The following is a 21,156-nucleotide window of genomic DNA, read 5'->3' on the forward strand; positions in this document are numbered from 1 at the left end:
CTGAAGGGTCGAGGGCTCCTTAATCGGAGGTTTTTCTTTTGGATTGAATAAAGGAGCATGACCCACTTGCTGCAGTTTGGACCTACGAAAGGTTATGCGAATGTGCAAATCAAACGACAGCGTTGGAAGGGATTTGATAAGGAGGACATCCAACATCAATCGCTCTGAAAACGGGAGCTTTTGAAAGAGAACAATAATATCTGGCAATATGCCTGTAATTTCATATTTCCGTGACTGATGTACCATTCATTTTGAATTATATGCACCGGCACAATGCAAAGAGCAAGTTATTAACTGCCTCAAACAACGTGAATTGTTCCTCGTATTACCAGCAGCCAGTTAAGTGTTACGGATGCATTGTGGGATCTGTATTTTTCAGTCACGTGATGTAATGACATTTTCAAAAAGCGTGCACACATGCACTTGGTGTTCAGCTTCCTGTCCGTGACCAAGGCTATTCGCCGAAACATGTTGGAGTAACGGAAGCCTAATTGTGCAGCATATCTCTAAATAAAGCTGTTGTTTCCAGAGACGGGCCTCTATCTTGTGCTCATTGGTGTGGTGAATCGGCAGGCTGCTCCGTGCCTGTCTTCAGAGGCCGCCCTGAAGGGTCGAGGGCTCCTTAATCGGAGGTTTTTCTTTTGGATAGATATATATATATATATATATATATATATATTCACTGAAAAAACCATAGGTTTCACACATGTTATAGTTAGCGGAAATTTTACTGATAAAAAACCAATGAAATTCCCCCGTTATAGTTACTGCAGGCAACTATAACTCACGCGACCGCAATCCTCTGCTGATGCTAATACTGTATTTAGACACTTATTTGCCCATGTCTTCTTCCATACATTTTTAGCTATACATATATTACAAATATTTTTTTTTCATAAAGACACATATGTCATCAGCAGAAGATTGCGGTCGCGTGAGTTATAGTTGCCTGCAGTAACTATAACGGGGGAATTTCATTGGTTTTTTATCAGTAAAATTTCCGCTAACTATAACATGTGTGAAACCTATGGTTTTTTCAGTGAATTTGCAAGGTTTTTTAAATGCTAATTCCTAACTATAACGTGTGTGAAACCTATGGTTTTTTCAGTGAATTTGTACGTTTTTTTAAATGCTAAGTTACTTTACGCCATTCGTGGCGTGCGCGCCCACTTAACGCAGTTCGTTCTGTGCGCGCACGGTGCGCTTCGCGCACCGTTCGCGCACAGTGAGCACGCGGTGCGCTTCGCGCACCCACTATACGCAGTTAGTGCCATGCACGCACGGTGGGCACGCGGTGCGCTACGCGCACCGCGTGCCCACGTTACGCTAGATGGGCCATGTACGCACGATGCGCTTCGCGCACCGTGCGCACATGGAGGACATATGATGCACTTCGTTTCGAAAGGTAATATTTTAATTTTTCTTATATTTTATAAGCCATGCACAAAAGGTGCCCTTCGGGCACCATTTGCACACGGGGTGGAGAGAGTGTGGATAATTTTTTTTTAAATTATTATTTTTTTTAAATATTTTAGTTTATCTCACGTGTAATAAGCAATGCACAATTGGTGGCCTTCGGGCACCATTTGCACACGGGGTGGAGAGAGTGTGGATGATTTTTTTTTAAATTATTATTTTTTTTAAATATTTTAGTTTATCTCACGTGTAATAAGCAATGCACAATTGGTGGCCTTCGGCCACCAATTGCACACGGGGTGGAGAGTGTGTGGATGATTTTTTTTTTTAATAATTTTTTACCGTACGCGTACGGTAAGCGTAATCGGCGAAATTACCGAAAAAATAAAATTTCCGTTTTTGGCCTTGGGGGATCTTTGGGGACTCCCTCAACATGCCTATGTGTGTGGGAGCTGTCTAAACAGCCCCTTTACATGTTTTTGGGCTTTAAATTTTAAAAATCACTCTCAGTGCGAGAGAGAAAATGGCGGCCGCCGCTTCCTGGTTTCGGCCGATTCGAATGTTTACTAAGATCTAAGAGCCAATCAGAATCGCGCTCGCGCACGCCACCGTACGCGTACGGTAAGCGCACCGTAAGCTGGCTCAGATATATATATTGATTTAAAGGCTATTTTCTCAGAATCTACTGAACAGATTTACACCAAACCTACAAAAGGCACTTCCTTGACCTGAGGGCTACCTCTCAGCCAAATTTCTAGTAATTCTGTTCAGCCGTTCGGGCTGTAGCCCTGTCTAAAGGTCCTATGGAAAAATGCATGGGAAAAACGCGTTTTGGGACCCCCCTTTTATCTCAGCCCCCGCTTGACGAATCCCCCCGAGACTTTCAGGGTAGGAGCGGAGCGTAGCGCCCCACCTATTTTGAAAAATTCGCGAGGATTCGTCGACCGGCGCCAAAGTTATTCAAAATAGAATGTTGCGGATTTCCTATGGAAACGTGGTCCTAACTATAACTACCTACTGGCGACCGCCAGTAGGTTATATATATATATATATATATATATATATATATATATATATATATATTTTGAGGGAGTCCTGAGAAGGCCTATGAAGAGTACAAGAAAACAGTATGGCAGTTCAACACAGGGAAGGTTTTTTATAAAGTACATTGCCATTTAACCTTAGAGAAACTGCATCATGTTTACCTGGATCTCCAATCTATGTTGCAGGCCGTGAGAGGCAGGTGGCACCCCTTTGCACATACAGTGGACCCGTCATAAACGAATGTACTAGAAGAAAATGTTGGCAGCAATCAGCCAGATGTTGAGCTCCCAATTCACAACGGCCCATTTGTAGCAGTGTATGGGATTTGGAACTTAGTAACCTACATCATCAGATGTAGGACAATGAAAGGGACCTAACAAATGTCAGACTCTTTGAAGCCACACATTTGAACATTGCCCGAATTTCAGTACCAATTCAAAGACTTACAAAAATGCCTGATTATGATCCACACAACCTAAATTGAAGCGTGCAAAGACAGACACTTAAAGCTGTAGTGTAAAGTATTCATGGTCTTTACCTATTTCATCAATAAAGATGATGGATGGTTGAAGTTTTACAGCCAAGGAGAATACTGCAGCAGCGAGTTTCTGAGACTCTCCGTACCATTTATCAGTCAGCGTGGAGGGCTGAAGGTTAATAAATCTGCAACCCGCTTCCTTGGCTGTAGCTTTGGCAATTAGTGTTTTTCCACAGCCTGGAGGGCCATATAAAAGAACTCCTAAAAAGGGGAGAAAGTGCACAACTAGTAAACATGTAATGTTGCAAAATAATTAATCAAATACAGCATGGTCTTGCACAGTGCATGACTAACTGGGCCCAAGGCCACTCATCCCCTCACCCTGTTGGTCTTACCTACCAGATGACCAACTGATTTCATGAAAAATCCACTGGCATTCAGGAATCAAATACTTCGCAAATACTTCCAATGCACAACCTTTGCAGGCTTTAGGAAGCATCAAGTGGCTTTAAATGCCCCATCTGAAAAAGAGGTCTACTGACTTCATGCTAGTAGGTGAGAGACTCAATCCAAAGCTCTCCCAACATTTGAGGTATTGTTAACAAAACACTTGCCTTGGTGGTCTCTTAGAGACACCAGCCTGCAATTCTATCCACTTGGACCCAAGATAAATTGTATATCCAAGACACCAGCAAGACATGACTGTCTTTGACCCAACTATACCAGCATCTTAGAGGTGAAACTAACATTCAACTGGTTCTACCCTTTAACTTCAGGATATCACACTGGTGCCTAGCATGTAAAAGGCTCAAAGGCAAGCATACTATGCAGCTTACTGTGCACCAGACACTTGATCCTTTCAAAGGGAAGCCCAAAATTGCAACTCTTTTACATCCCCCCCCCACATCCTTTTTCAAGCTATACTACGCATTGCTAAAGTTTCCAGTGTGTATATTTTGTGAAATTGAGAAGCTATTTTTCAGTGTTTTCACAAATTCTTAAAGCTGTTCTTATCAAGCGTTTATACCTTTCAGAGCCACAAGTCTGCCAGGGATGGCCATTTTCTCAGCTTTAAAAAGTATACTCACTAGGTAACATTGTTAGGTCTCTCCTAGCGAACGCAGCGCATGCGCTGCTTCGCCTCGGTGAGACTATTGTAGTCGGTTTGGTGTGGGAAGGGAGACAAACCCTGTGCGCGCACAGGCGATGTGCACGCGCATAGCGTCTCCTCTCTGCCTCACACGCTCCCACCGCACGCTTTATTCAGCTTTTAATTGCACTGCACGCTGCAACTTTACAAGGCAGACACGAGCTTGTTGTCCTTGATTGTACGAGTAGTAGTATTTCGTCCAGAGATGCAATGATATCGCGGTCTATAAAAAACAGCCTCAGCTGAGCAGACCTGGACATCAGCATTGAATGTCAGCTGGACGCTGTATCAAGAAGTATTGAATGCCATGGCTACTGAACTGCTCTCTCGTGCCAGGAAGTTGTCCTTTAGCAGATGTAGACTAGGGACGCAGAAAAAAGCAGGCCAACCTGCTGCTGACAAGGCATCTGCTGCTGGAGCTCAGGGAGAGTTGCGCTTTTTCATGTAACGATTGTGGACTTCAGCAAGGACAGAGTGTGAGTATTTATTTATTCATAAATCACAGTAGGTAATGAACTTATTTATCAACGGAGTACAAGTATTGTGTTGGATTTGCATTAATAAACACAGAGTTTTTGTCTGGTTGCACTCATTCCATCAAATTAGATTCCATAAGCCCATACAGTGCTACCGCGTTCTAAATGCGCAGTGTTACGAGTCTTGTAATAATAGAAGCGTCACCAGCTGTTAAAGCAGCAGGAAGACCCATTTGTGGTTATAATGAGTCTGGGAATTTTTCCTTGTGTTTGTTGTGAGTCTTAAAGTTTTGGCTGGCTTAAAATTGTTTTGTAATATAGATCTTCAGTTCTTTCGAAGCAAGATCCATTCTTGACTCTTGAGAAAGGCAGCGTCAGGAAAGGTTTATATTACATTTATTTTGGATATTTCTCGGATATTTCTCGATTGCCACCAATTCATGTGCAGGTGCTTATTGTGCCTCCAGTCAGTGCCTTTCGTAAACAGCAGTATTTCAATGCATCCACTGAACAAGCATTTGCAATGCAATAGGTCTCAGAGTTACGAGAGTTTAAGCTATTGGCATGGTAAATAACAATGCCTTTTATTTATGTTTTTAAAAAGAAAACAAGAATAAAATACATAGTTATTTGCAATGTCAATAGCTCAAACTTGAGTCAATACGAGACCTATTGCATTGCAAATGCTTGTTATAGTAGTTGTACCACCTCGAACGTCATCTGATGGTCATAGCAACATTTACATATTTTTTGATTACGTATATCTTTGCTGTAGTGTTTCTTCTCTATAAGCTATCCCAGAGAGAAATTGCTTTTCATCTATTGCTGCCTGGCCTGGACAGCACAGGCAGTATAAAGGCTGTCTGGGGTACAGGCCTGGCAGACATGGCACAGGTGGGGTGCGAACAAAGCACCAGCTTGCCCACAGGTCTACTGTAACATGAAACCCTGGCCACCCAAACCCCACACAATGTGGACCACCACCAAGGTCTTCTGTCACTGTAAGCATGGGCACGGGCCATCATGGAGCATTCAAGTTAGAGAGATTTTCACTTTTAATTGAAAATGTTGGTTGCTGTTGCAAATGCTAATTATTGGACATTTTTGGTTTAAACTGGAAAGCAAATGGATTGTGCACAATTGTTCAGTGGGAGGACTTTGTAACAGGATAATAGTATCTTGAACACAAAAAACTAAATACTAGTGTAGACATTGTTGGTTATTCTTTTGTGACGCAGCACATAAAAATGGACTACACTCCTGTTACCTGTGCCCTCAGGTGGTGGTGAGATAGGACTTGTGTGGCAAGCCACGAATACAAAACACTGAAATTAAGTGTTCCTCTTGTACTGCAAAATGATTTGTTCACTTTGGATTATTGGGTTGGAAGATTCAGCAATATGTCTGCAGCAGCCTGCATAGCAAGAATAAATATCCATTTCCAAATTTATCTTGCAGGATTTAAAGTGTGATACTTATCAGTCCAACGGAACTTATGTTTTGTCCCATTTTAAGTTTTATTATTATTAGACAGGTGTACTCACAGGTGTCTCATCATTTTCTCTATGTCTCATCTGTGGAACCCAAAGGACATTTAGAAAAGAAGTTTGGAATGGTAGGACTGAATTAGATGGATTCTTACTATTTAGCAGAAAGGCAAGCATAATTTGTAATTGTTCAGACTTCAATGGTGCTTTAGGCAGCAAAACGTTCTTCTACTTACCCTTTGGAGGTTGCAAGAGCCTGGAGTTCTCAAATAAGTGCTTTTTTTGAATGGGTAAAATTACTGTGTCCTTTAAATCAGTAATAATTTCATCTAATCCTGCAATATCAGTCCAAGTAACCTGAAATACAGACGAATAGGAATCAATCTGGTAGCAAAACCATTTGATTTGAGGAAAGGTCTAACATATCACAAAAAGATATCGAACAACAAGGGGGAAGCATACACATTCCATGGCAGCACACTTCAAACAATACATGGATATCAGGCAAACATCCCAACCCCAATGAACACTGCACACCATGCAAAAGTTATTTTGGGGGTTCTCACCCGATCAAAGTCAGGTAAGATTTACCTAATGCACCAATCTGCTCCTAAAGCATCTCAATAAATAACCATGGGCAGAATGAGATATTCTGACCAAGCAATCTTAAAAGGCTGCATTGGTTTTCAGTCTCGTCATGTACGACAAAGACCACCTCCCGGCGCAAAAGCCGGGCAATTACAGATACAGAGATTCAAAGCAATGACAGTAATGATCCTTTCTAACTGAACTGGTAAAAATCACAAAAATCCAAGTACATTGTCCCTACTCCTGGAGTTTCGACTGCCCATAAAACTCAACAATAAATCAAAACTCTTTTTGGTAGGAGGGTAACATGTTCTCTATTCATATATCCATGATTTTTGTTTATAGCTGTAATCACTTTAGATCTAAAGTTCATAACTGCAGTCTTTCCGTCTGATGGGAATTATTCCCCCAAACGTTGGTGGTTCATGGCTATGAGGACTTTGGCAGGACAGGGGAGCAGAGAGAGGAGACGGCAATTCTGGAGATCACTAGGGGTTGGCGGATGGTTTCTTGAGAAGGGGTTTGACTTCTGGTTGTTCCCATTCTTCAGGGAAGCTAGCCGTGGTGATGGATGTGTTGAAGATGGCGGTGAGCTTGTTGCTGATTATCTTGCTCCAGAGGTTGAAGATGTGGTGGGGACAGGGGTATGTGGGTGCTCTAGAGTGGATGGAGTTTATGACGCCAGTGGTGTTTTGAGTGGTGAGCTGGTGGTCGGGGTTTGCCTTTGTGTGAGTGAGGAGGTCGAGGTTGTTGGCGACGGTGTGTGGGGGTTTGAAGTTTCTGTAGATGGTGGAGATCTTGTTATGGAAGAAGTCTGCCAGGGTGTCGCAATTATCCTGGCAGGAGGTGATGATGTTTTCGGTAGCTGGGGGTTGGAGAACTCGGAAAATGTTGAAGAGTTCTTTGCTGTGGTTGGAGCTGGTTTCGATGCCATCAGTGAGGGTGCTCCTTTTTAGGTCTCTTCTGACCCAGCGTATGCGCTGGTCTGGCGAGACTTATTGCGATAGCTCCAAAAAGTGCAACCAGGCCAGCCTAGAGCTATAGTGCATGTGCGCGGGCGCGCGCGCGCCTCGCTTGACCGCGATTACTTTCACGGCCGCTTGGCATAGCCAATAGGTCTCGCTTTTGGGACCTTATAAGTATTAAGTTATGCAACTGTTGCATGGCTAAACACTTATAAGGTCCCAAAGGCGAGACCTATTGGCTATGCCAATGCTTGTTGTATTTGTCAGGAGTTGGTGGCATTGGTTGAGGGATGTCTTGCAAGTGGCTCTAACCGTGGGCTCCTTGCTAGTGCACCATCTGCATTCAAGCCACTTGCAGTTGCGTTTTGCGCAGTGTACCAGCTGGCTTGTTTGGATGGTTTCTTGAGTTTGGTGGACTTGACGGGGCGACTGACGGCACAGTCAGTTATCCAGGTGGAGAGGTTCTTGACAGAATGTCCTAGGTTGGTTCAGGTGTCAGAGTGGGAGGTGCTGAGGGAGTCAGCCCACTGGCTCTCGGATTATTTGTTTCAGATGCGGTGATGGGTGGCTTGGTGGCGGAGCCAGGGGATCCTGTGACAGTATAATGTTGCAGGAGAAGAGGTAGTGACGACAGGTATACGGTCCTACCGTTGATCGAGACTTGGTGCCGCAGCAGTTGTTGTGAAGTCCAGGACTCGGTGGCAGTGTGTCTTCAGGTGGCGGAAGAGCCAGGGTTCCTGGCGCTGGGCATGATCCAGGCGCCGACAGGTACAGAAGGGCTTGTCTTTGGCACACCAGCAGCGCGCTAGTAGCGTTTCCGCTGCATGGCCGTACCAGCGATTGTGCTGCAGGATACATTAAGAAGGTTAGGAGGAGGGAGGGGCGCTGAGGTGGTGGGCGGGGCAGGGGAAAATAGCACAAAAACAGGCAAACAGATACAATGTTACAATGATGCTAACCGTGAGCTATGGACTAGACAATAAGAATGACAAGTAAAAGTTGCTAATAAAGGAGTACACTATTGTTAAAATAACAGAAACAGGTTAAGTAAGTCGCTAACAGTGGGGTAAGTTTAGCAGTTACAAATTAGCCAAACAGTGAAAACAATCAAAATCACAGGTAGTCAGGGCAGGGTAAGGACGGCTGTTTGTGCAGCAGCGGGGAAGCTGGTGAGAGGGGTCTGCTAAAATCCATTCGTTTGAGCCATTTCTCCAAAGGAACAATCTGGTGTTTGTTGTGGAGGTAAACAAGTAGAATAAAGATTATATTCAAGAGTGAATATGATGTTCTTGGCAGTTGACCTCACGGTTTAAGTCTAGCTTTAAAGCATATTCAGAATCAACGAGAATGTGTGCCACAACACAGTGCTGATGCAGGCAACTGTCCTGATGTTGAAACAGACTTCAGAGGATGGTGTGACAGCAAACAAGTTACTATAAATCCCAGTGAAGTCTGCCACATCAATGCCTTTATGGTGTGCCTCTTGATGGTGATCCGAAATGGTTGGAATTCTACTAAAGGTCCAATGGGTGAAGAAAAGACACAGAAAGGAGGAGTAAGATAAGGATAGGAAGACAGTGACTAAGGAAGAAAGAAGGGATCAAAAAACATGCAAGAGTCAGCTAAAGATAGGAAGTGTAGAATAGTGGAAGAAAGAGGAATGAGGTGGAAAGACAACAGCGCTTCATTGGTACTAAGACACTGAGGCATCTGGCAGTGGGCTCAAAAGAAAATGTTTAGCTTTTTTGTCACTTTACACTTTGCTTAAGGAATATGCTACTTACCAGTATGCATCTGTTCTTGGCATGTAGAGCTGCAGAGTCACACACTGAGGATAAGATCGCCATCTGGTGTTGGGCTCGGATGATTGCAGGTTGTTGTTGTCTTCGGAGAAGCCTTTGGTCACGAGGTTGGTGACTCCTCCCCTGGACAACAGTGCGCATGGGCATCCACTCCATCGGCAGATTGTTTTTCGCCATGTTGGGAAAAGATGGAGTATATAGAAAAGAAAGAAAGGATGTCCATGTGTAATGTCTAAGTAAGACGGATGCTGGAACAGATACAGGTCCCGGGGAGGCGGGCGGGCGTGTGTGACTCTGCAGCTCTACATGCCAAGAACAGATGCATACTGGTAAGTAGCATATTCCGTTCGAGGCATATGAGCTGCAGATCACACACTGAGGATAGATTATACAGCAGTGCTCCCCTTAGCGGTGGTCGCCTGTATCCGTTGCAGCAGTTTGAAATAAAGTTTTTAGGACAGCCTGGCCCACGGAGGCCTGTTGTTTGGCCTGCACGTCAACACAATAGTGTTTAGTGAAGGTATGCGTGGTAGACCATGTGGCTGCCTTGCAAATGTCTTCTAAGGGAATATTGCCTAAGAAGGCCATAGAAGCCCCTATTTTACGCGTGGAGTGCGCCCTAGGGGGAACTGTGAGTGTACGTTTAGCCTTGAGGTAGCATATTTGGATGCATTTAACTATCCACCTGGCTATCCCTGATTTGGAGATTGGGTTGCCTTTGTGTGGTGGCGCGAAAGCAACAAAGAGTTGTTTTGTCTTTCGAAAAGGTTTTGTTCTGTCGATGTAATAAAGCAATGCTCTTTTAACATCTAAGGTATGTAGGGCCCTTTCAGCTACCGAGTCTGGATTTGGGAAAAAGACCGGTAATTCTACTGATTGGTTAAGGTGGAAAGGGGAAATCACTTTTGGAAGAAATTTAGGGTTTGTCCTAAGAACCACTTTGTTACGGTGTAGTTGTAAGAAAGGTTCTTCAAGTGTAAGGGCTTGTATTTCACTTACTCTGCGCAGGGAAGTGATTGCGATAAGGAAGGCTACCTTCCATGTTAGGAATTGCAATTCACATTTGTGCATAGGTTCAAATGGGGGGCCCATGAGTCTTGTTAGGACCACATTGAGATTCCACACTGGGGCAGGTGGCAATCTTGGGGGAAGAATCCTTTTGAGACCTTCCATAAACGCTTTGATGGCTGGTACCTTAAAAAGGGACAGGTGTTGCCTATTTTGCAAGTAGGCTGCCAAGGCTGCTAGGTGTAATCGTATAGAGGAATACGCTAGATTGCATCTTTGCAAGTGTAGTAGATAGCAAATGATGTTTTGGATGGAAGCATCCAATGGATGTATGTCATTATTAGCGCAGTAGATGGCAAATCGTTTCCATTTAGCGGCATAACACGCTCTAGTAGTAGGGCGTCTGGCTTCTTTTATGATATTCATACAGTCTGGAGGGAGATTGAGGTAACCGAACTCTAAGACCTCAGGAGCCAGATCGCTAGGTTCAGTGTTTGAGGATCTGGGTGTCTGATTTCTCCATGGTTCTGGGTTAACAGATCCGGGGAGAGGCGTAGCTTTTGATGTGGAACTAAAGATAGTTCCAGAAGTGTGGTGAACCACGGTTGACGTGCCCAAGTGGGAGCCACTAGTATTAGTGTTAGTGACTGTTGTTTCAGTTTGCGTACCACAAATGGAACTAGTGGGAGAGGCGGAAAGGCGTACGCAAATCTGCCTGACCAGTTCATCCATAGGGCATTGCCCTTCGACTGTGGGTGTGGAAACCTGGCGGCGAAGGTTGGGCATTTTGTGTTTTCGGGAGTGGCGAACAGGTCTATGTCTGGTTGTCCCCACTTCTGGAAGAAGGGGAGTAGAACCTTGGGGTGTAGTTCCCATTCGTGGATCTGTTGTGTGTGGCGACTGAGGAGGTCGGCCACTTGGTTGTGGATCCCTGGGAGATGTTCTGCTAACAGGTAGATGTTTTGGGGAATTGCCCATCTCCAGATTTGCTGTGCCAGTTGGGACAGTTGGAGAGAGTGTGTCCCTCCCTGTTTCTGTATATAATACATTGTCGTCATGTTGTCTGTGCGTATGAGGACAGTTTTGTTCTTTAGGTGAATTTGAAAGGATTTTAGTGCTAGGAACACTGCTAAGAGTTCCAGGTGGTTGATGTGGAGCAGTTTCTGTTGACTGGTCCATCTGCCCTGAGTGGTATGGTGAAGGAGGTGGGCTCCCCACCCCGTGAGAGATGCGTCTGTAGTTAGCACAACTTGTGGAAGAGGCTCTAAGAACGGTCTCCCTTTGGACAGGTTGATGGTGTTCCACCATTTCAGTGATCGAAGTGAGCGACTGTCCACCAACACCAGATCGGTAAGTTGTCCGTGAGCTTGGTTCCACTGTTGTGCTAAGCATTCTTGTAAGGGACGCATTTGAAGTCGTGCGTGTGGGACTATGGAGATGCAGGACGCCATCATGCCTAGGAGTTGCATGAACACTCTTGCTGGAAGAGATGGATGAGTTTGAAATTGAGAGATGAGATTTTGTATACTGGCTATCCTGGCTGTGCTGGGATAGGCAATGGCTTTGGATGTATCTATGGTTGCTCCTAGATACTGGTGTAAGTGGGAAGGTTGTAGGTGGGATTTGGGGTAGTTGATAGTGAATCCCAAATCGTGGAGAGTTTGAATCGTGCGATGAGTGTGGAGAACGCATTTTTGGTATGTATTGGCTTTTATGAGCCAATCGTCCAGATAGGGGAAGACATGGATCTGTTGTCTTCTGAGATGCGCTGCCACGACTGCTAGGCACTTGGTGAACACTCTGGGTGCTGTTGTTACTCCGAACGGGAGAACTGTAAATTGATAGTGTTGCCCATCTACCACAAATCGTAGATATTTTCTGTGAGCGGGATGCATAGGGATGTGAAAGTATGCGTCCTTGAGGTCCAATGTGGCGAGGAAGTCTCCCTGTTGTAAAAGTGGGAGGACTTGTTGGAGAGTGGTCATGTGAAAATGATCCGAATGTATATACTGGTTTAGTAGTCTGAGATCCAGTATGGGCCTTAGTGTTTTGTCCTTTTTGGGAATGAGGAAGTATAGAGAATATACCCCTTTTCCCTGATGTTGAAGGGGAACTGGTTCTATCGCATGTTTTTGTAACAGGGATTAAACTTCTTGTTTGAGGAGAGAGAGATGATGCGAGGACATTGGACGTTGTTTGGGCGGTATGTTTGGGGGGGATTGTATGAGTTCGAGGCAGTAGCCAGACTGGATAATTTGTCTTACCCACCTGTCTGTGGTGATGGAAGTCCAGACAGGCAGGAATTGTTGGAGTCGTCCCCCGACCGGAGTGGAATGGTCTGGGGGGAGTGGTGGCAAGTCACTGTTTGGTGGCTGGTGAGGTGCGGGTGTTGTTGTTATTGCCGCGTCCTCGACCTTTGTTATTGTTTCCCCTATAACCTCCCCGGAAGTAACCTCTGTTAGGGGATGTTTGTCCAGAATTTTTAAAGGTGGACGTGGTCTCAGTTGATGTGTTTTTGGAGCCTCCTCTATAAAAGGAGCGACGAAAGGAACCCCGGTTCTGTTGAGACTGCAGTGCTCCCATAGACTTGGCAGTTTCATTATCCTTTTTCATTTTTTCTAATGCAGTATCCACTGCAGGGCCAAATAGCTGCTCTTGGTTGAAAGGTTGAGCAAGAATTGCGGTTTGAACCTCCGGTTTAAAACCGGAAATACGGAGCCAGGCATGTCGTCTGAGTAAGACGCCAGTATTGACCGCTCTAGAAGCAGTGTCTGCTGCATCTAAGGCGCATTTAATGGAGGCATTAGATATTAATTTGCCTTCTTGGATGAGGTCAGAGGCCTGGGACTTAAAAGGTTCAGGCAGATGCTGCATAAGGTCCTCAAGTTGGTCATAATGCGCTCTATCATACCTGGCTAACAGGGCCTGGGTATTGGCAATACGCCAATGGTTAGCCGCCTGCGCGGCGACCCGTTTGCCCGAGGCTTCTAAAAGCTTAGACTCCTTGTCTGGGGGAGGCGTTTCTCCAGTTGTCTGAGAGTTAGCGCGCTTCCTGGCATTTGATACGACTAGGGAGTCTAAAGGGAGCTGGGCCTTAATGTATGCAGGGTCTTGCGGGGCTGGTCGGTACTTTTTTTCGATGCGTGGGTTGAGCACCCTAGCTCGAACAGGGTCCTTAAAGACTTCAGTAGCATGCTTTATAACCCCTTTGATCATGGGCAGTATGTGGACAGTCTTTTGTGACTGCTCAAAGGTATCAAGGAGGAAGTCCTCTTCAATGGCGTCTGTGTGCATTGTAACGCCGTGGAATGTTGCTGCCCTATTTATAAGTTGGCCGTACCCTAGGTGGTCATCAGGAGGGGAGGGCTTGGAAGGGTAGGTAGTGGGGTCAGGCATGTCAGGTATAGGATAAGACCAGTCATCCATGGGTGCTGGGTCTGGGAACGTAAAAGGGTCGTTTGGGTCAGCAGGATCATCAAATAAATCAGGGTCCGCCCCTCCCCCTAAGTCATCATTATCATCCTGTGGAGGAGGTGAATGATAGGGAGATGGTAAAGGTAAAGGTAAAGGAGAAGCAGGAGGAGGAGGGGGGGACGGGTTAGGAGGTAAAACAGGAGAGGAAGGACGAAGTGGTGAAGTAGCACAGTCCTTTTTCCGTATGGGAGCTGGGGGAGGTGTAGTGTCCAGCTTCCGCTTTTTATATGGGATGGCAGTCACATGTCCCGTTTTAGGATTGATGTAGATCCGCTTCTGAGTAGGATCTGGTCGAAAAAGATCATCTGGCTCCGAAGGTGGTGTCTGTGACGTCCGCTTCGGGTCTTTATGAGCTTGTTTCGGCGGGGACGCAGTTTTCGGCTCCGATGATTTTTTCGGGTCCGATGGATTTTTCGGTGCCGACTGATTTTTCGGTGCCGACTGATTTTTCGGTGCCGACTGATTTTTCGGTGCCGACTGATTTTTCGGTGCCGACTGAGGTTTCGGTGCCGATTGATGTTTCGGTGCCGAATGAGTTTTCGGTGCCGATGGACTTTTAGGCATCGATGTTGAAGAACGTTTCGGTGCCGGTGGAGACTTCGGTGCCGAGGAACGTTTCTGTGCCGAAGGAGATTTCGGTCTTGGAGCCTGTTTCGGTGCCAACAATGAGTGTTTGGGTGCCGAGGGTGTTAAAGGCACAATTAGGTGAGGTTTGCTCGAGCCCGAGCCACCCACAGGCTTAGATGTCTTCGGAGCCGGGCCCGAGGGCGGGGCTTCTGAAGAGGATTTCCGGTCGCGACTGGGCCCAACTGGCGGAGTCTTGACCACTGCTTTTTTGGATGGGGCAGGGGCAGGGGGGGTGGTACTCACACGCTGCCCTGGAGTGATGAGGTCATCGGAATCGTCGGCTTCGGACACGATCTCGAGATCTTCGGTGTCGTCTTCGGGAACATCTTGAGCAAAGATGTCTTCCGGTTCTGGAGCTGGTTTGGCCATAATATGGCGTCGAGCTCTTCGGTCCCGGAGGGTCTTCTTCGAACGGAAAGCGGAACAAGCTGGACAGGTGGACTCGTTGTGTTCCGGCGACAGGCAGAGGTTGCAAACCTCGTGGTGGTCACTGTGGGGGAACTTCGCTCCACACTGGGGGCATTTTTTGAAGGGTGTCCTGTCCATCAGCCGCTTCCGGAACCGGTCCGAGTTGATGTCGACGTCGATGGAATACAAATCAAAGAGTTAAATCGATTGCTGGAAGTTTTCTGCTGGAGCGGAAAAAAGTTCATCCGAACCCAATGGCGGAAAAAAACAATCTGCCGATGGAGTGGATGCCCATGCGCACTGTTGTCCAGGGGAGGAGTCACCAACCTCGTGACCAAAGGCTTCTCCGAAGACAACAACAACCTGCAATCATCCGAGCCCAACACCAGATGGCGATCTTATCCTCAGTGTGTGATCTGCAGCTCATATGCCTCGAACATGTTTTTATGGGATCGTGCTGACATATTTTGGCACATGGTACATTTCATTTACAACACAATACAGGCAGATACATGGGCATTTCATCAATGGCACGCAATACAGTCCGCTACGGGGCATTCTATTTGTGGCCTGAAATACAAGGGGAGAAAGTAGGCACACAGACTGCAAGGGTCTTTTTCCGACTCCTTTCCCTCAAGGGAATGGTACTTCACAAAGAGCAGTACCATAACAAAGTAAAAAAAAAAACACTCCCAACAATAGAAGGCTTTTTTTTTTTAAACAACAAAAAGGCTGATACAAGAGGTCGCTTAAAGCTTTAAAGGTGTTGAATGGTGCCCTGAAGTAAAGAACAGTCCTGTTCAAGACACTGGAGGAGTTCATTGTTTAAGGACTGTATTTAGAGGAGTGGTAACATGATTTGGCTTCCAACTGCCTTTGCACTGCGTTCAGAGGTAAGGGAATTGATGGTTCTCTTACAGTGTGATAGGATCAAAAACAAGGTTACACTCTATCCCACAGATAAATCTGGGCATCCAATGTACTCAAACACAATGATCCCTCTGGAAACCATCTACTTGAATAACATCTAGATAGGTCTGAGTATTATTAAAGAATCAAGACTTTGCTAATCAAGACTGATAGTTTTCAATCTAAATAATTATCTCTAAATTAATTATTCAGACATAGCAAATCCCAGACTGTGGTGAGGACAATTGTAGTATATTTTGATACAACAAACCAGTTTTAACAATATATTGCGGCGCAGTGCGCAAGTGTTTTCTTCTGTGCAGGACAGAAAATTTACACGAAACACAAAATTGACACATTGGCAAGTTGATAGGTTATGTTTTTTTGTACAAACATCCAGCAGTAAGAATCTTAGCTATTCACCACTCCAAACTCTTCAGTGGATTAGAAGCACACTGTTCACTGAGAAAATAGACATTTTGACAGTTCATGGAAACACAAACTGGAGACTGGTCTTTTAAAATAGAATATCTGCTGGGTACAGTGATTAACATTTCCTGCTATGGCGTGACAGTAATTCAGGTAGAATCATGCTTAACACAAGGAGGCCCTTGCTCAACACCTTAACCACGTTGGAGGATACCCCTCTTTATGGGATGAGCAGTGCTGGACCAGGAGGCTCAAATACATCAATAACCTTCAGTGGAATAAGGATACTGTGGCATTCCTGTGAAAGCTTCACTACAGCTGGGCTTACCACTCCAGCAGTGCCAAACCGGAACAGATTAAATGCTGAAACACTCCAACCTGCTGGTGAGCAAGAAATGAAGGGGCCAGACAATGTTATGCAATTCAATGGCGAAAAGTGGAAGGTAGCAGAGAGCAATGTACGCTTTAGAGACAAAATGATTGGATACACCAGTTACAAAGTGAAAAGTGTATGCCTGGAGGCAGGTAAGCAAGGAGTGTGTCACAAATAGCACTACACTGTGAATGCAGGATACAGTCATGGCAATGTGTGCTTGACATACAGGGATAATCATAAAGCAGTTACTGGCTTTATATTTCAAAACAGTCTCTTACTTGCATATTGAGAGGGTCCACGAGATGGGCAGCAATGCTCATTTCATATTCTGTAAGCTTTATATTTTTCACACCAATTTGTTTCATTAGCTTCTCTGCCTAGAAGAAAAAAACAATATAATTCTATTTCAAGTGTGGATAGGGACACATTCATGAGAGAGAAGCAAATGTGTTGTAAATAGCATGAGCAATCTCCTGTAGACTATCCCACTTGAAAATTGATGTAACACAATACAGAGAGCCACAGTGATCCAATATGGCTTTATTACATAATTCAAACTCTGACAATATACCCAATAGGTATAGGCCTACGAGACCTATAGACTTTAATGATTTTAGCCATGCTGGACAGCATCTCTGCAGCATTGCACTAGAGCAACAAAATAAATACATACATTTAAAAAAAAAAAAAAGACCTAATGACGAGACTGTTACATCATCTTGTAGGCACACACATTCATGCACTTGCAAAGTTTTGTGTTTTTATTCACCAATTCGAAATGGATCAGTAAATTAGTAAAAAGTAGCCCAGAAGCATTTTTAAAACGGAGGGCTTAAAAAAAGAAAAAAAGAAATAAACACTGAGTGGGGAGATGCAACAAGTGGGAGAGAACATAGGCGATGGAGAGCAACATGGAGTGTGGGGGGGGGGCAGAAGCACATGGAGAAAGAGAGCAACGTGGAGTGCAGGAAGCAGTATCATAAGGGCGAAAGAGTAACAAAAATGTGGCTGGTGGGAGAGAAGCACATAGAGCGCAAGGAGGCATAAAAGCTCACAAGGCAGACAGCAGGAAATTGCATGCACGATCATGGAGTGCTTAAAAAAAAAGAAAAATGCAAAAGACCTGACTAAAGAGGCCTTGCTTCACGGCAGGGACAAAACCAAGACTGACAAAAAAATCTAATAGGAAGCAGGCAAATAGGAGTTACGGCAAAGAAACTAATGGTAAGCAATGGTGGGCTCCAAGCCACTGCATTTTCTTGGTAAGCCCACAACAGATCACCTACTGATCACTCACTCACCCATACCGCATCTTAACAGACCCATTTACACACACATACAACTACTCAGACACCCACTTACATATCCGTTCAGTCATCCCTACACAAGCACTCAGACTCCTCACTCACACAGCCACCCACACAGCCACTCAGTTAACCTAAAACACCCACTCAAACAGCCACTCACTCACACATACAGCTACTTACACAGACACTCACACCCATAAAACCATTCACACACCCGCTCATCCAACTATCCAGCCACTCACACAGACACTTACTCACCCCATACAGGCACACACACACTGATACAGTCACAAAGCCACTCAGATGACATATGAAAGAAAAGTATCACTCAGGAGTACAGAAAAAGTAGTAATTTAACTTGTGCAGTAGCTTAGTATCTACCTTGAAGTCTCACAATACTTACGAAATACTAACAATCACTGGATGATGCACACACATACCTTAAATATACCTATCTTGCGTGGGAAAGACCTACAACGTAATAGCCATGCATAGAGACATGAGGAAGTTGTGACAACAGAGCAGGTGTTTGCTGCATTTCTGGTCGAGTGGAACAGGACTGAGTCGGAGAAGAGATGGTTATTCCAAGATAGGGTGGAAGCGGGGCTTTCACTGTGGAAAATTACTTTTTTAAAGAAACCAGATAGGCCACAAAGCTTCCAGGAGGTCACCAATCACGAATACCGTGATGAAGATTTGGGACGGAGAGGCGGTTAAAAGGAAGCTCACAACGTTCCCCTCACCTACGACACTTCTTTTAGAAAATAACTATTTCACTCCGGGAATGGAGAATAAGGCTTTTATAGCATAGCAGGAATCACAATGCAGATCAACCGGACACCTGTTTGACTTGGAGAGCATCATCCCCGTTCCACGGCTAAGACAGGTTTATGGATTGCCGGAATTGGAAAGACTACGATATTTGCAAATCCGGCATTGGCTGCTCAACCCAGCCATAAGGCCACAGGTTAGCCGTAAATTAACGGAATATGAAAAATGGCTGATTACAAAACAGAATGACAAGGGACTGATCTCAGAACTCTCTGCTATGCTGCAACAACCAGCCTCACTGCACCCCACGCCCAGCCAAAAAAGATGGGTGAAGAAGTTGGGAAGGGATTTATCAAAGGAGTGGGGAGAAATTTATTGTAGGGCTAAGCACACACATGCAATGTGTCCAGCATAGAGACGACTACCAAAATTGCTATATATTGGTATCTTACTCCTGTGCGTCTTAATGGGGGTAACCCAGATCGCAGCCCCACATGCTGGAGGGGATGTGAGAAAGAGGGGACTCTAGTGCACATATTGTGTGAATTCCAGGCTTTGACAGCTTATTGGACTAGAATTCTGGATGAAATCGATCACCAGTCTGAAACCCAGATCTCAAGAGTCTCAGCGTACGTGGTTCCAGGTTTGCCCAATCCAATCACATTTCCACTAAAATCTAGCAGAGGTAGGCAGATGGGGCTAGCGCTGGGGGCGGCTCTCCAAAATATATTAGCACATTGGGGGACACAAACAATACCCACATACTTAGGATGGCTTTATAGGCTGTTGTATATACTCGGAATGGGTCGTATTAACGCAACGCTGACAAATGCTGAAATGTCATTCAAGGAAGTGTGGAGGCCCTTCCTCTCACACCTATTGACGTAGTTTAATGAAATCACTTGCCCGAAATACCTTCGCTTGCTGCAGTCAACAGAAGAGGATCAAACACTCCCAAATTCCGAGAGGACTTAGAATGAAAGGCCTGTGGATCCCTAGAGAACTCCTAAATGTAAGAACAGAGAATACCGGTCAGGGGGGGGGGAGGAGTGAGGGAGGGTAGTTAGAACCGGTTGTAAATTGTTGTGCTGTGTAAGCATTTTTTCTCGACTTGTGTGTTTTTTTCTTTTTCTGTTATAAAAAGAGCGAGAGGGTCATTACAGTACATATTGGATAGTGCATAAAAGAGAGGGTACCCATAATGAGGCCTGGATTTAGAACTATAATATAGTGAAAAGTCCCTTGAAGCTTTGCAATGTACTTAAAGCAATTGTGAAGATGTTAAATGTTTGATGTGAGTCAACAAACTAATTTTAAAAAAAATTGGAACATAAAGGCTAGGTTGGAGGGTATATGGAGAAAGTTTGAGTAAGTGCTGAAGTGCAACATTTTTCTGATAAATTCTCAGGTGTGTGCTCAATTACCAGAGATTAATGGTTTAAAGAGGACACTCAAATCTTACTCTTCTTGATGTTGGCTTTTCCTTGTACTCTAGAGAGAATACTTTCATTAAGTGGGCTAATGAACCGCATTGGGTCTTAATTTTGTCCAAAATTAATGTCTGACCTTATTTTGCTTCATTTTACGTTTCCTTTAATTTGTCTGCGAGACCATTTTCTTTTCTACAGAGCTAAGCTGAAGAGTATCTCTGGAGCCTAAAGATAAAGCCAGACACCCAGGCACATCTATGCTGTGTGCCTTAGTTTCCACTCTACACCATCTTTAAATCACAACATAGATGAGAAAGGACAACAATTGCTTGAGGGTTGATGTGACAATATTTTGGAATATGACCGTACACTGAACTTTTGTGGTGAATCAGCCTTACTTTCAATTGCCTGCATTTTTTTCTGACTTTAATTGTCTTAGAGTGGTTTTCCATTAAGCGTGGTCGTTGTCAGAATAGAAGAGCCTAGCTGTGAGCCCGTTCGCCCCACCCTACATCCCTCCCAAACCAGGTCATGCGACAACCGTCCTAGGTCCCAAGACTCTCTTTTCTATCCAACCCTACTTAACCTCCCATCGCACGGTATCCATCCAAGGTGTATGGCAGAGAGCTTATGGCCTTTTTGAGGTCTGCGAGTTTCTTAACCCCTTAGCTGCGGAGGCTTTTTCTGCTCCAGTGTTGAGCCCTTTCTTGGTGTTTGGGCACTAAGCAATTAAGCCTTTGGAACATTTTCCCCACAAAAGGTACCCAGGCCAAATTTTCATGCTCACCCATCACTCCCTCCACATGTTGTGGATTCTAAAGCTATCCAGGGCGTGAGGATTCCCATGGATGGGGACAAAAAAAAAAAATGGCTAAAATATACCAAAAACATAACTGTTTTTAAATGGGGAACTTTTCATCTTGCCAATTTTCAAAACTAAGATCCAGTTACATCCGTCAGACTGTTCTGATCGCAGAACCCATAGAATTGTGTGTTTTTGACAACCAACAA

The 21,156-nt window shown here is 44.8% G+C and overlaps 1 protein-coding gene across 1 annotated transcript in view; it reads right to left on the reverse strand.

Annotated features, from left to right (window-relative positions):
- ATAD1 (ATPase family AAA domain containing 1) overlaps nt 1–21,156 on the reverse strand; it is a 183,547-nt gene that overhangs the window by 129,685 nt on the left and 32,706 nt on the right. Inside the window, exons 3-5 of the mRNA XM_085605575.1 lie at nt 16,916–17,014; nt 6,288–6,408; nt 2,999–3,199 (exon numbers count right to left, since the gene is read on the reverse strand). Coding sequence (XP_085461701.1) covers nt 2,999–3,199; nt 6,288–6,408; nt 16,916–17,014 — 421 coding nt within the window. The remainder of the gene's footprint in view (nt 1–2,998; nt 3,200–6,287; nt 6,409–16,915; nt 17,015–21,156) is intronic.

The sequence above is a fragment of the Triturus cristatus genome, chromosome 1_2 (genome assembly GCF_964204655.1).
Source record: "Triturus cristatus chromosome 1_2, aTriCri1.1, whole genome shotgun sequence".
In the NCBI taxonomy this organism is placed as follows: Eukaryota; Metazoa; Chordata; class Amphibia; order Caudata; family Salamandridae; genus Triturus; species Triturus cristatus.